This window comes from Xiphophorus couchianus, chromosome 21 (assembly GCF_001444195.1).
Source record: "Xiphophorus couchianus chromosome 21, X_couchianus-1.0, whole genome shotgun sequence".
In the NCBI taxonomy this organism is placed as follows: Eukaryota; Metazoa; Chordata; class Actinopteri; order Cyprinodontiformes; family Poeciliidae; genus Xiphophorus; species Xiphophorus couchianus.
The window spans coordinates 12808370-12822580 of record NC_040248.1 but is presented as its reverse complement, the minus strand read 5'-3'; the positions used below and the strand labels follow the sequence as shown (position 1 = coordinate 12822580).

Here is a 14211-nt window from a genome sequence, read left to right as displayed (position 1 = left end):
AACAACTCTAGCTCCTGCTTGGTCTGTAGATTGCTCTCAGGATGTAAAACATTTCATATCAATCTTTACCAATCATATATACAGACTGGCTAGTTATGGTGTAAATGGTGAGAAATGTGCCTAACTTAATAACAGCTTCAAACGCACTAAAATCCTTTCAATAGATACAGATAATGGAACTAAATATCTTATATCTCAGATGGGGGTGGGGTGGGATGAGGGAGTAATTAAGGTACATTTCCTCATGTGTAACAAGGACACCTTTTTTTCTTGCTTACATCATTTCGGTGTTGTGCAACCTCTATCAACCTATCAGATGTCCAGTCTCCCTGTAGGGAGGGTAACTGACAGCCAACAATTGGATATTAAATTCCTTCATCAATCGTCTATAGAAGAGTACAAGGCAAAACAAAACAGAAACATGAATGCTTACTGATTAATCAACCACTGATATTACAATATTATGGGAGAAGTTATACTGACTTCATATCCCTGTAATAGACTGAATTTGAATTTGAATGAAACAATTTCTATGTGACTTTACAGAAGCAAGAGGAAATGAAATCTAACCTTACTTAATGTACATGAAATGCCTGATTAAATTATGGTTAAACTTTAAAAGAGCAATTGTTTTGACAAATGATTTGAAATGTGCCTCATTTTATGCACACTCAACCCAATAGTAGAATATTTCAAATCCCTTGCAAAGTCTATAATAATAGACATTATTATTATTATTATTATTATTATTATTATTATTATTATTATTATTATGTTACATACATTACACAATGTCCTTTTGCTGTGACTGTCAGGACAACTCGTCTTGTTGAAAATCTGGAGACGTGTATTAATCTTTTGGAAATTAGGTGTTTGCGCCCTCTGCTGGTCCAACTAGGGGCTTACTACAGAGTTGCGTCAAAAGTGTTTCTTTTCACTGATAAACTTTTAAAAGAGTTGTATACTAGTAAACTTGGGTTTTGCAGTGCTGTACTAACTTTACCAGACCAAACCAGAACATTAATAAAATAATTAGACCTGAGCCAAAACATCAGAGTAATACATAATATGGTATTATATGATTAAATAAAAAAAATAATAAACTGATTATACATATCAGTAAATGTCATCATATAATATTAAAATTTTCAGGTAAAAACTGCCCCCCAAAACATAATTTTACCCTCAAACTAGCAATTGGGGACATTACACTTGAAAACAAGTATTACCAGCATCACATTTTACACATGAATTCCAATCCTATTGTTGTTTGAAGAACATTTTTGGTTCAGCCACATTGAATGTATGAATATGTTGAAGGTCATGATGCAACAATATCTCAACTGTATTTGAGTTCATATTTTGATATAATTTCAAAGCTCAGGTTTTTAAAAAATCTATTCACAAGTGGACTTCTTTGAGAGTTTGCATCATTGTTCTGAAAAAAAAGTCATGTAAGGTCACAAACTGATCATCAAGCTTTCTTCTTCTGTTTTTTCCTTGTAAACCAGAACTTATACTTCTTGACTTATACTGTCAATATGAGGTTATTTTAATAAAATACTGTTAATTAAATGCCAGTTGCAATGGGGCATACATTCATCTCACAGTTATTTCCACTTGCCTCTCTTAAGAAAGTTCAATACTGTTCCATTTTTTATCCATTTGATTACAGTGACTGTTACTGTGGCTTGCTTTGCGTCCCAAAACCTTGGAATTCGTTAAATAACCCTTTTTGAAGTGATAAATGTTAGTCTCTGTGCTTCTGATTTGCTGTTTAATATCTTTAGTTTGAGGAATCATGTGTTACTTCACAATATATTTTAGCAGACATATTGACAGACAGGTCTCATTTGTTTTATAAATCAGTGTGACAGAAAACCCCAACAAAAATAAAGTAAAAAAGACAAAACAGTGATTCTGTAAGGGGCAATTGCATTCTCTATGGATGTATGGGTTGATTTTGTTTCAAAATGGAAGAAACCAAAAAGTACCTTAAATATAGTCCAAATATGAAAATGTTTTATTTTAATTTAATGACTAAAATAACTACAAAACGATATGTGCGCAAAACTACATTCTGTTTTTTGTAAAATAAATGAATAAATAAATAAATAAATGTCATAATTAGCTTTCTATTTTTTAAAAACTATATGGTAATTCATGATATGACATGTTACCGATGCTGAATTTGCGAAGATGTAAAGGGTAATAAGTTATCCATCTCCTTACTCACCTTATTAAATTACATTATATTAAAATGTTTGTGTATAATACTGGTCATAACAAACAGTAAATATCTTTTCAAAAATAATTTTTCAGAAGATCAGAGTTATAACCATAGCTATAAACAACTGTAAAATCAGACTTAAATAAAACTACCCTAGACATAGAACAATAATAATAAAAACATAATTTAAACTTATTTTAGTCAGGCACCCAAGTGGGCACCCTGACGATCCTTTATCCGGCACATGCGCAGATGGAGATTTCTCTTTCTCGGTGATCGCAATGGCGGACGCAGAGTGAGTGAATCCTCTGTTTTAAAATCTAAGCACATCTAGTCATCATATGGTTATAACTCCATATTTAATAGCTTATTTGTGCAATTTAGGTGTTATACAATTAAACGATTGAAGTATTGCTGGAGAATGTGACTTTTAACCTTTGTTTTTATGGCTATTTTATGCAGATAGTGTTGGCAGAGCAGTGTTCAACATGGCTGCTATTTGGTCTCTGAACACTCAAGAAATGTTCTTTTCTTTTTTAATATTGAAGGAAATTTGGAAATTTACTACATATATGTAGCAACACGTCTTTTCTACTCATTTGTTGTCGGTATATAAATTTTGATGGAAGCCGGTAAAGAACTAGGCTAACTAGCTAGCACTACAGCACTGTAAATGATATGCTTTCGTTTAACGTACTAGCTGCTGCTATGTTGGACAGTCAGAACATGGTGCCCCTTTATTGACAATATTTTTAATAATATGCCCTGACAGAAAAAAGGTGCCGTCGGTCCCTGAGAGCCTTTTAAAAAGGCGAAAGGCCTTCGCCGCCTTGAAGGCCATGCGTATCAAGAAGCTACTGGCGCAGAAGAAGGTAAATTTGATCTACTGCTTTACGTAGTCTCTGCTTATTAAACTGAAAGTAGCTTTATGGACCGTTTTAAGCACATCACTATTCATTACAGGCCCGGAAGGTGACCAGGAAACTGATCTACAAGAGGGCTGAAAAGTACCACAAGGAGTACAGGCAGATGTACAGGCGTGAGATCCGCATGTCTCGTATGGCTCGCAAAGTGGGGAACTACTATGTGCCACCTGAGCCCAAACTGGCCTTTGTTATCAGGATCAGAGGGTAAGTTGCTCCTATGGTTATGGTGTTATGACTTTAACATGGAATGCTGGAGTTGCAATAATTGTTCTCCCTGTGTTAGTTTTTGGTTCATGGTCAGTTCTTGCTCAAAGTCAGTCCAGTATCTGTGTATTGATGATTTGCCACTGTGTGGCCTTCCTGATTTAATTTTTATACTCTATGTACTTTATCAGTTTCAACTTAGTTGTGCAAGTTTAGGGATGCGATTAGGACTGATATATAGGACTCTTGTTGTCTTAAATGTATTTTTCTTGTCTGGATAAGTATGGAAGTAGAAAATATAGGAAATCATAGGCATTTTAAAATCATATTCTCCATCCCAGGAACTGTCATACTTACGTTTTCACAAATATTTCTAAAAGTAACTTTAAAGGTAACCTAATTGGGTGCTTTTCTTGTTTTAATGTAAAAAAATTTCTTCATCTGCTCCCTCCATCCATTGATCAGTTGAGCCTTCCAGTAATTTAATCATTAGTTCAACCATCGGTAGAAGCTTTATACAAGTCCTATGAACTTTTGTTTCTTTCTGCACTATTACTTTTTCTTAATATCAGCTAAGTGTGCAAAGTGATATATTTGTCAGTCTGTCCTATCATTAGATTAGCTAGCTTTCTACCAGTCCACTTTTTCATTTCCCTCTTTCTGCACCTAGTTTTGTGAGTTTGATATTCAAATCTTTGGCTAAAGCAGGTATAAACTGATAGTGAACTTTTGTACTTTAGATGTGGGCTAAAAAATCCTTATCTGGTCATCTGGAAGTCAAAAACGGGGAATATGATACATTCCCTTGTATTATGTTTAGAACCGCCAGTCAGAGCAATATAGTGATTATTATGATTAGTTCATGTCAAATGTTATGGCTTTAGGTTTAGAGTCGTGTTCCAATGGCAATTTCGGAGCTGTTGGCCTCCTTGAAAGTCAAACAAAAAATCATCTCCACAGTTGTTTTGTAAAAATTTTAAAACTTTAGTACATAGTCTCCCAATCATACCATGATTAGATTAATTTTATTGGTAGAATTACTAAATGTTTAGGGAAGGAATTTATTTCACAAATCTTAAGCAAACTTGACTAGCAAGCTAAGATGGTAAAAATGTATTGAGCAGCAACAAATTGCTTGTTTAAAGAAGCAATCCATGTAAAACTAAGTGGTTAATGATGAACATTCTTTCCCCGACTTATCGACAATGGTGAAAGATTAGTGTCATTAGCCAATATCCTTCTGAAACCATTATCACTACTGCTATTTGACAGTTAAATGTTGCCATGGCTCAAAGACTTAATTATTATTGTTGTGTTTTTAGTATCAACGGTGTCCCACCAAAGGTCCGCAAGGTTCTGCAGCTGCTCCGTCTGCGCCAGATCTTCAACGGTGTGTTTGTCAAGCTGAACAAGGCTTCTATCAACATGCTTAGGATTGCAGAGCCTTATATTGCTTGGGGGTAAGAATATTAAAGTGTTCAAATATAGATTTTTAAAAAAAATATATTTTGGAATGTGGTTAATGATGCTGAACTTTTTTCCCCATCATATCGACCATGGTGAATACTTGTTGAAACTAAGCCAGTTTTGTCTGAAACCACATTCCAAGCCATTCTGATTGCCTCAACTCCCAGTTACTGGTTTGTTTTTTTGTTAGCATTGTGAAGCATTTTGAGTTTAATAAGCCAAGGTTTGGACTTTAAAAGTCCAAGGGGGGGGGGAACATCAATTCTTCAATTCTTATGCAAGATCTTTGGGGGTTTGCAGTTAAGACTTAAGTATGTATATATATATATATGCCCTACTACTTTTAACTAGATTTGGAGTTGTTTAGTTAGGTGATCTACAGCCCTAAGTCTCATGGCCCACTGTCTTGAATTTTTTAGTAATGTTCTGCATCAGCCTCGTCTCAAATGAACAGGTCATAGCAGACTGCTGTACACCTGTTGAAACTGAAAATCATCTGAAACATGTAGGGCAGAGGAGCTGGAGGACCCAGGTTGGGAACTGTTTATTGGGTTATTAAAGCATCTTCTTTAAATACTTTTAAGAACTTGTGTTCTTAGAAGGCAACTGGGCTCTTGTTAAAAGGTTTAAGCTTAAGTTAAACACCAGCAACATATTTAAATAGTTAAAAGTGTGTAAAATTTCCAGTGCTGTTTGAAATTATGTCCATGACTTTTATAACTATTTTCTGATAATATTCAGATACCCCAACCTGAAGTCTGTGCGGGAGCTCATCTACAAACGTGGCCATGGCAAAGTGAAGAAGATGCGTATTGCCCTCACAGACAACGCTCTGATAGAGAGGCCCCTTGGTAAGAATGTCTTCCCTCACACAACTTGACATTTTTTGCAGTTTATTCTTTTCTATCTATCCTATATTTCTGCACAATCTCATTTCCGATTTTCACGTCCTGGTGCATAATGTGGCTAATGATGTACACTTTTTTCCCCGTCTTATCGACTTTGGTGAAAAAAAACAAAACTAATTTAGCCAGTTGTATCTGAAGCCACTTGCCAGTCTTATTTATTTAGAAAGCTTGTTTTGGTTTTATTTCACAAATCTTTATGATCCATCTATAATTTATTCTGAATTCTTGAGTCAGTCTCACTAGATTAGACCTTATGTACATATTTGTGTCTTTGGTCTTATTTTGATGCCAAAGTCCCAAATCTGAGATCTTGAAATACTGGTACAAACTTTTCTGGGAAATCTTGGTTTTGTTTCATACAACAACAAAAAAATGGTAGTTGAAGAATCTGTTGCTTTTCAATATATAAAACTGAAAAGGGCCCACAGTTTGTATTTAAAATTACTGTATTGTCAGTGAAATGAGTAGCTGTGAAACATTTCTTTTATCCTACAGGCAAATACGGCATCATCTGCATTGAGGACCTTATTCACGAGATCTACACAGTTGGCAAGAACTTCAAGATGGCCAACAACTTCCTTTGGCCTTTCAAGCTGTCATCGCCACGTGGTGGTATGAACAAGAAGACCACACACTTTGTGGAGGGAGGTGATGCTGGAAACAGGGAGGACCAGATCAACAGGCTGATCCGAAGGATGAACTAAGTTTATGGTAAGTTTTAGGATTGCCGTACAAATATTTAAAAAACAGCTGTGGTCAATGATGCATAATCTTTTTTCCCCGTCTTATCGACTATGGTGAAAATCAGTTGTTAGTAAGCCAACCATGTCTGAAACCATGTCTTTGCAATTACTGCTTATGTTCATTACCTGGAGTTTGCTTTCTAAAACAGTTTTTTTTCTCTTTTCAGGTTTTCAAAGGACTCAAAATATACAATAAAAACATGTTTAAAAAAATGTCTCGTTCACATCTGTGTCATTGCCTTGCTTTGCTGTATGGTGATGTACCATTTTTGGGAGTTCTGTTGTTCAAGCACATTGCCAGTCTTCCTAAGCTTGTCATGGGTTTTAGTTTTTAAGGAATGTTGTTTTCCATTAACCAAATATCCTTTGAGGTTTCATATTTAAGTTCCCAAAAATCAAAATTTGAACAAATTTGATTTATAACTGCTGATGGATTTAATCTAATTTAAATAAACAACAGTTGAAACATCTATTTCACAGGATTGCAGAGTAATGAATGCAATTTCTTCAAAAATAAAATTGATTGGTCCACAACAATTGTAGTTTTCAACTAAAATTTGCAGTTGGGCATAGCAACCTATAAAAAGGGTCTGAGATGCATTTTGGAAATTTCAATAAACTGACTAAAAATTGCTGTACTGCTATTTAAAAAAAATAATATCCAGTATTAAGTGGTTAAAAAAATGCAGAATTTAACAAGCCTGTTTTAGAATTGATACTTAAATTTAATATTAAAAATATAGGTGACTTCAAATACAGTTTTACGTATCTTTTAATTAAACTATTGTAAATAATTGTCACGAAAAGTCAAACATCCCAAATTTAATAAATTGACTTTGAATTGAAGTAATTCTGCTTGTAAATAAACGGTTACGTTTTTAAATTATGTATTCCAAAACATCCCAGCTTTTTATCCAAGCTCACTTAGGAATACAGGCATTAATGACTTTATTATTATTATTATTATTTTTTAAAAAGCCCAGATTTAATCATTTTTTGTAAAATTAAGTCCATGCTATAAATATCCCATCCACCTCGTGTGTGTGAGAAATAAAGCCGCCGCGCAGCGATTGATGTGTGTTTCTATAGTGACGCAGCGAGCTTTTACTATAGCGGGCTACAGCTTAGCATCTGCTCAGGGATAGCTGGAGTAGGTAGGGTAATGTCCGCGGTAGGGTCCAACATAATGACCTACCAAATGCCTACCGCCAAAGTATTCATATCAGAAGGAGGTTTGAGCTATGGCCGCCTTGCTCCTGGACACCCAACGCACAGTACCTTCGGGATTGGAGGACGTATCGCGTTAAGGCCAAGTCAGATAAGGAAGTTCCCTTTAATGCTGCCTCTTAACAGTGAGTCATCGTGTTCAACAAAGTGCACCAAATATAGGCTAAATGAGCTTTCCTGAGCATCTTTTCTTTTTTTTTTTTAGGCAACCATAACGAGAACACGTTAGTGAGCAGCTTCATAGTTAAAGGGTAAGATGTCATATTTACGTCAAAGTGCAATTAAATACAAGCAAAATCAGCAATTGTGTGTCTCGGAAACTGATTAGATAAATCTTTACGGCGTATGATTTGTCAAAAAAAAAATTTTTTTTGACTAGCCTGTTTGTTTACACCGTGATGTCACGGTTGGTCCCCCTGTACAGCATTACGTATTGCTAGCTGCTTCTGCATACCAGTGGGAGAAGGAAGTATAGACTGATTTTGTCTTATGACAAAGAACTGAAAAATCCCACATATTCATGGTAGCTTAATTTTATTGAGGCTCCTAAGAATGAACAGAAAACACATTTCATAAAAGTAACATCTATTTGGACATATTTACTCCCTAAAGCGAGGTGGAAACCCATTAGACTTGTAAAACGTTTCTTGAGATGGTGTATAAATGTGATATTTGAAATAATCTGAAAGCTCTATGACGACATGATCTGAAAGGCCACTCAGAAATGAAGTCATAAATAGAAAGAACATATAAAGCCAAACTACAATTTGCGAATGCATTTAGGGACAAGAACCTTTATTTCTTTACTTTTAATGAAACATTAAATTGCTCCATTAGAAAAACTACTTATTGTTTAAAAACAGGATTTTGTTATTGGTCTTAGGTCCCACGAATCCCATGTTACTTGGAGAATAAAAAAAGCACACTAAACAAAAGCTTGGGTGTCAAGAGGTTAAGACCTCCTGACACATTTGTACATTTGACATACATTTGTATGTCATAATTCTTAATAATGTCAATGCTTTTGTAAACGGATATTTGCATGTCTTCCATCTATATAGGAAATCAAACTTAAATAAAGAGGACAAAGTGATTTCAGAGGATGTTGACCAAGAGCAGGATATCTTTGGGAGACACTTCCTGTCTCAGAAAACATGTAAGTACTGAATGAAAGGAATCATTTTTCCACTATTCTGCTTTGCAGGGGATGAGCAGATACTGTACATTGCTATTGTAAAACTTGAAGCTTGTAGCTGCAATATAAACTCATTGCCAATAGGTGGAGCTATTATCACACTTATAATATTCTGTACACTTTTGATGTATGGTTTAGATCATTGATCATTGATTGTTTCTTGGTTTGTTGTATTTTTGTCAACTATAATAAACTGAACTGTCGTCTTTTAATACCCCGATTAGGTACAGAGTTGGAAAGGACTAGATCTATGGTTCCTCCACTGCGAAAAGACAACAATGAGCATCGACATGTTAAACTTCACCCTTTGAGCCTCTCCGCTGAGCTTCCCAGCATCCCTTCAGGGAGACTTTTCACCCTGGGGTAACCAGTCCAGGAGGCTTGTTGCCTACTGACTTCACCAAAAAGATTTAAAATCTTAGCAGCACGGATTGCAATAATTGTAGTTCTCGTCTCTTATGGGATGCAACAAGTGATAAGACAACTGTAAAAGCCTACCTAGTTCATTTTTATTATTTAAAAACTTGTAACATATCTGTAGAATTTATTGAAGTTAGTTTTTTAGGTTTTATTATACAGTTGGTCGTCTTGTTTAGTATTTTGCACAACATCCAACACTCATTTATAGAGGATAGATATTGCTACAGAAGACAGTATTTGAAGAATAAATAAAAGTCTGCTTTAACTCATACATATATATCCTTTTAATTAGTTTTTATGTATTAATAATGAATTGCCATTACAATTTAATACATGTTTGCATTTATTTTGTTAAATCAAATAAAACTTGCTTAGAGCTGAACATTTTCAGACTTTGTGAAAAGACAACTTAATTTTTTTAAATAAATATCTACAATAGGAAATTTGTGGACATTAAAGAAAAACATTTTGTTTCTGTTTTTTAAATTTTAAAATAGAGAAAAACATCAAACATATACAAACAGTAAACAGTTTCTTCAGTAGAATGTTGATGTTTGTGGAAAATTATTTAAGCAACAAAAGAAGAAAATCTTAGTTTCTAATGTAGTGATGAGATAGTAAATGTTACTATTTGTGTCATTCTGTTGTAGAAATTTAATGCAGTATTTATACCATGCAAAAAAACCCAACAACATAAAAAACAAAATAAATTCTAAAATCTGCATTCATTATATGTATGTTTTTTTTTTTGTGGTTTTTTTAAAAATGTGTTTTTTCTTCACTGTTTTAGCCAAAATATTAAGAGCCATTATGGAAGGTCCAATGAGCCACTTGCGGCTCCGGAGACACAGGTTGCAGACCCTAGAAACTCTAGGGTGAACATCAGTTCACCCCCCACTTTAATGTTAAATGGCAAGAACAATTTTTCAGTGGAAAGCTGCAAGTTTAGCAGGTATTGTTCTGCTTTCTAAACTAAGTCTGATCGCAGCGATCTAAATTTGTGTTAGCTATTTCCCAGCCCAGTCACCTCCACTGTCCTTCTGTTCTGCAGGCCCAAGGTACATTATCCAATCCACACCCCGGTGACTGTTAAAGACGATCAGAAAAGTAAGTTTGGATGAGACACCAATACAGAGGTGGTCCTATGCGAGCCACGTTTCCAGCGAACCCCTACAAAGTTGTTTGGGGTGGCTCATGCCGCCCCTCACAGGATGCCGCCCGTATCAGAAACCGTCACTGCTCGAATAAATCCAGCACATGGCTTGTCTGATTTAAAGGGCACTTATCACATTTACAACCTTTTTTTTAGAGCTGTATGATATGGCAGTTTAAGATCATAAGTTGTCTTCATTTTCATGTCCAAGGTTGAGAAATATCTCTTTGTGTATATCTGTAAAAAACAGTAACAGAAAGAAAACAAACACAAGGTGAGAAAGCAGCTAAAAGTCAATGTCAATTTCAGTTTTATTTGTATAGCACTTTACATACATACAAAACTATAAACATCTAGGCATAAGAAAAGCAACAGGAAGTCTGAGCGGAGACCTTACTTATCGGCACCCCACTCCGGGATTTAAAAGTCCTGTGGAGAACCCCATCTGTCTGTGGAAATATCCACTTGAGACAAAAAGTAGAATGAAAAAAGAACTAAGAATAGTGAAGGATGCCCACTCCGTTTCTGACCTTTATTGCTACACTGATGGGCATAAGCGTGTGCCAGCAGTCCTGTTTCTTCCAACAACGAGAATATTTTACTTCAGTGAGCTGTGGATGGAAGCAGTTGAAATTCCAATTTCTGTTCATGTAATCATTCCATGTTTCACTCTTTAATATTTTAAGTATGTCGAAATCAGCCAATTGAAATTACATTTTGTGGATGCTGGTTGTCATGGCATTCAAACTCTGTAAATCCATCCACTGTGAGGTTTCTAAAAACTTTTGACAATAACAAGTTACTTCAAACAAGCTATTATATGTAGTTAGAAGGAAGGTTAAACTATCTACCTTTTATTTGGCTCAGACGCTAAATAATTTATCACTGCTCTTGTTCATGGGTAATATAAAGGTGGAACATTTTGAAATTTTTATTTATTTTACCTAAACAAGGTTTTCTGTCTCTGAAATGTGATGCTTGCTTTTTATGTTAGCATGCTAACCACTGTAGCATAAATTGCTTGTAATTTTATCTCTTTATTCTTTTCATTTGTGTTTCTCTCCAACCTAAAACCTTCTCTAGGTTGTCTTCATGCAGGCCAGAGTTATTCAGACCCAATCATCGGAGCCCCTCGCTCTTTTATCCACCGGATTTCTGAGCTCTCGTCTTTGGAGGGTGAGACGGTGAGATATGAGAAGATTAAGAAAATCAGGAAGTCTAAAAATTCTCTGTCCTGACAATCACCCCCTTCTGAGTCGCGACGGCCCAGGATTAAGACGTTTGAGTCTGTGCCAACAACTGAACAAAATAAAACACTTAGTGTACCATATTCATTTCACTGGCTTGTTCTGACGGCGTGTTTGTCCTCAGTGATACTGTTTGGCTGCTTAACGTGGCTGCTTCTTACTTTTTGGGATTCCTGACTCTCCTTAAGGGATAAAATGTAGTTTCAACTCAGTATTCCCAACGGCAATGATGACGTGTTTTACACAAAAAATGCGTAGATTCTCATTTGTCAGTAGTTTTTCCTTCCACACCTGCATGGAAACATGTTATATTTATTTCTGTAATGGCTTTAGTGGCCATGAAGCAGTGATACCATGTTTCTCTGTGTGTGCTGTGGATGTTGTTTAGCTTGAGTCTAAAAATGCACCAGTGTTACAGAAAGTTTCAAACACATTTCTGCTTTGTTTACTAAGTCAAATTTATGTGGATAAATGGCATAGTTTAGCTGAACTCTTGTGCCTTGTTAAATGTCTTCCTGAAATGAAATAAATTTATTTTTGTTATTTCAAAGAGGTTATATTTGTCTTTCTAATCTCTATTATAGGCTAGCAAAAGGAAAAGCTGGCCATTCCAATAGTCAGAGCGTGCTAAATTCTGCACTAAAGCATAATCTGTGGTCCATAACTTCACAACCGCAGAAATGACATACCCACAGATACCAGAATGTGGTGTTTTCCCACATAATGCATTGTTTTACTGCTGCATGAACTGCAGCTTGTGTCTCTGAATAACGTTGTTCATTGTATTTGTCAAAAATGGAAGCCAACAGCAGCCATCCTTTTGTTTGGAGGAAAATAAAAGCTTTCCTTTTATTTAAAGAAATGTTTGCTCAGGTCATAATTTTGATACGAAGATAATTGGTTAGTGGTGATGATGGAGCTAATTTCAGGGGCTGGTGATATTGATACACCTGGGTGAAAATTTCTGCTGTATATTTTCTAACATGATGGAGAGCCATGTCAGAAGGTAAAAGTGATAATGTTTCTAACAAGATTAGGAAACTAATCTTCCTCTCATTCAGAAACATGCCAGATGGAATTAGAGAAGTGATTGTTTTAAAAAAAGATTACAGAAACATTTTTGGTAATATGTTTTTAAAGCTCATGACGATGTTTTAAATGTATTTTTTAAAGTAATCTACAAAAATCAAACAAAAAACAACTTTACAAGCGTAATACAAATAATGTTTAAAATGAAAACACACGCAGAGAAACTGACTTCACTGCATGAGCTGCTGCCAGCTTGTGCATGCACGGATTTTTGAATTTACACGCGAGGATTGGAGTATTGCATGTAAAGTACAATAATATCTCACATTTAATTATGACCGAATTCTAATTCCATATTAATGTCTACCATGCCACAAGCATCTAATTTAAAGCTGCCTTCAAATGATTTTTATGTGCTTTTATTTAAGTGGTGCAATATTCATAACTTAACTTTTGGATAATAATGTAAATAAATGAACATCTGAGAAGATATTGTTAATGTGCTGTTGTTTTTAGAGCTCACTTTAGTGCTGTCTTACTGGTACAGCTCTGAAAGGCCGAAACGCAGCTAGAAAGGCCACATTGTTGTAATTTGAAAGGCAAAGGTTTCTACCTGTTACAGAGATTATTTAGTGTTGTCAGGATTCAAAGATAATATAGATTTTTTTTAAATTCTCAGTAGTCAGAAAAAAAAGAGAGCTAAAAATGGTCCCTGTCTCTCTTTATGTAAAAAACGACATGGGTGTCTACTTAGGAAACCAGAAAAGAGGACTGTTCCCAAAGAGAAGATACTTAGATGTATGTCTCTCTGATCATTGTGCCTTTCAGAAATTTAACCATCAGCTGAGCTTAATTTCAGGGAGTGTGTCCCAAAGCTCCTCAACTACAAATGCGACGTTGTCAGATGTCAGGCTCTGCTTGCATCCTTTCCTCCTTCCCTCCCTCTGGGTAGTGAGGTGTGCATTTCAGGGACACATAGTGACCTAGAAACACAGAGCCGCCCCCCCTGATTCATGCTAAGTGAACGGGTTGCATTCAGGCTCAAACAGAGGCCGGGCTTCCCTGCTCTCGCAGGGATTTTTACCGTCCCTTTTAAGGGTAGTGAAACAAAATGACCTGGAACAAACAGCCGACAATGAGGGCTTTAAGAAGAACTGTTCTGGGATAAACCCACAAGTGGTTTATGGTTTCGCTGTAGTTCCATAGAAGTCTTTGACTGCCCTAACCCAAAGCAACCTTTTCATATAAATCATCTTTAAGGCAGTAATACAAGAAAAGCCAATCAATATTCAGAAATTACTGTAATATTAAGCCATCCTTTATGGGTCATATGCTTGGGTCAGTAAGAGAGGAAAAGTGCCAGTATGGGTCTTGAGACAGAGATCAGTGAATCTGCTATTTTTTAAAAATGACATGAAAGATGTGTTGATTGAATAACTTGGGATGGATTGTTGTTATTGGC

At 35.5% G+C, this 14211-nt stretch overlaps 2 protein-coding genes and 3 non-coding genes across 5 annotated transcripts; all 5 read left to right on the top strand.

The window, feature by feature from the left end:
• The first annotated feature begins 2430 nt into the window (after nt 1-2430).
• rpl7 (ribosomal protein L7) lies at nt 2431-6691 on the top strand. The gene is made up of 7 exons (XM_028005496.1): nt 2431-2525; nt 3003-3102; nt 3194-3360; nt 4683-4820; nt 5569-5678; nt 6231-6446; nt 6646-6691. The coding sequence occupies exons 1-6, from the start codon at nt 2512-2514 to the stop codon at nt 6437-6439; spliced, it is 738 nt and encodes a 245-aa protein (XP_027861297.1). The 5' UTR covers nt 2431-2511; the 3' UTR covers nt 6440-6446; nt 6646-6691.
• LOC114137249 (small nucleolar SNORD12/SNORD106) lies at nt 4873-4964 on the top strand. The gene has a single exon (XR_003593964.1). It is a non-coding gene; the product is annotated as a small nucleolar SNORD12/SNORD106 (small nucleolar RNA).
• LOC114137250 (small nucleolar SNORD12/SNORD106) lies at nt 5787-5880 on the top strand. The gene has a single exon (XR_003593965.1). It is a non-coding gene; the product is annotated as a small nucleolar SNORD12/SNORD106 (small nucleolar RNA).
• Nucleotides 6485-6577, top strand: LOC114137251 (small nucleolar SNORD12/SNORD106). The gene has a single exon (XR_003593966.1). It is a non-coding gene; the product is annotated as a small nucleolar SNORD12/SNORD106 (small nucleolar RNA).
• An 828-nt stretch (nt 6692-7519) lies between the features above and the next one.
• c21h8orf89 (chromosome 21 C8orf89 homolog) lies at nt 7520-12265 on the top strand. Its single transcript, XM_028005495.1, has 7 exons — nt 7520-7830; nt 7911-7956; nt 8767-8861; nt 9125-9263; nt 10111-10272; nt 10372-10427; nt 11557-12265. Exons 1-7 carry the CDS (start codon nt 7641-7643, stop codon nt 11709-11711), a joined length of 843 nt encoding a protein of 280 aa, XP_027861296.1. The 5' UTR covers nt 7520-7640; the 3' UTR covers nt 11712-12265.
• Nucleotides 12266-14211: the final 1946 nt, after the last annotated feature.

Coding starts and splice junctions, on each gene's coding strand:
- rpl7 (XM_028005496.1), top strand. Junction 4,821..5,568: donor GAGCCTTATATTGCTTGGGG/GTAAGAATATTA, acceptor GATAATATTCAG/ATACCCCAACCTGAAGTCTG. Junction 5,679..6,230: donor TCTGATAGAGAGGCCCCTTG/GTAAGAATGTCT, acceptor TTTATCCTACAG/GCAAATACGGCATCATCTGC.
- c21h8orf89 (XM_028005495.1), top strand. CDS start 7,641: ATGTCCGCGGTAGGGTCCAACATAATGACCTACCAAATGCCTACCGCC. Junction 7,831..7,910: donor TTTAATGCTGCCTCTTAACA/GTGAGTCATCGT, acceptor TTTTTTTTTTAG/GCAACCATAACGAGAACACG. Junction 10,428..11,556: donor TGTTAAAGACGATCAGAAAA/GTAAGTTTGGAT, acceptor AACCTTCTCTAG/GTTGTCTTCATGCAGGCCAG.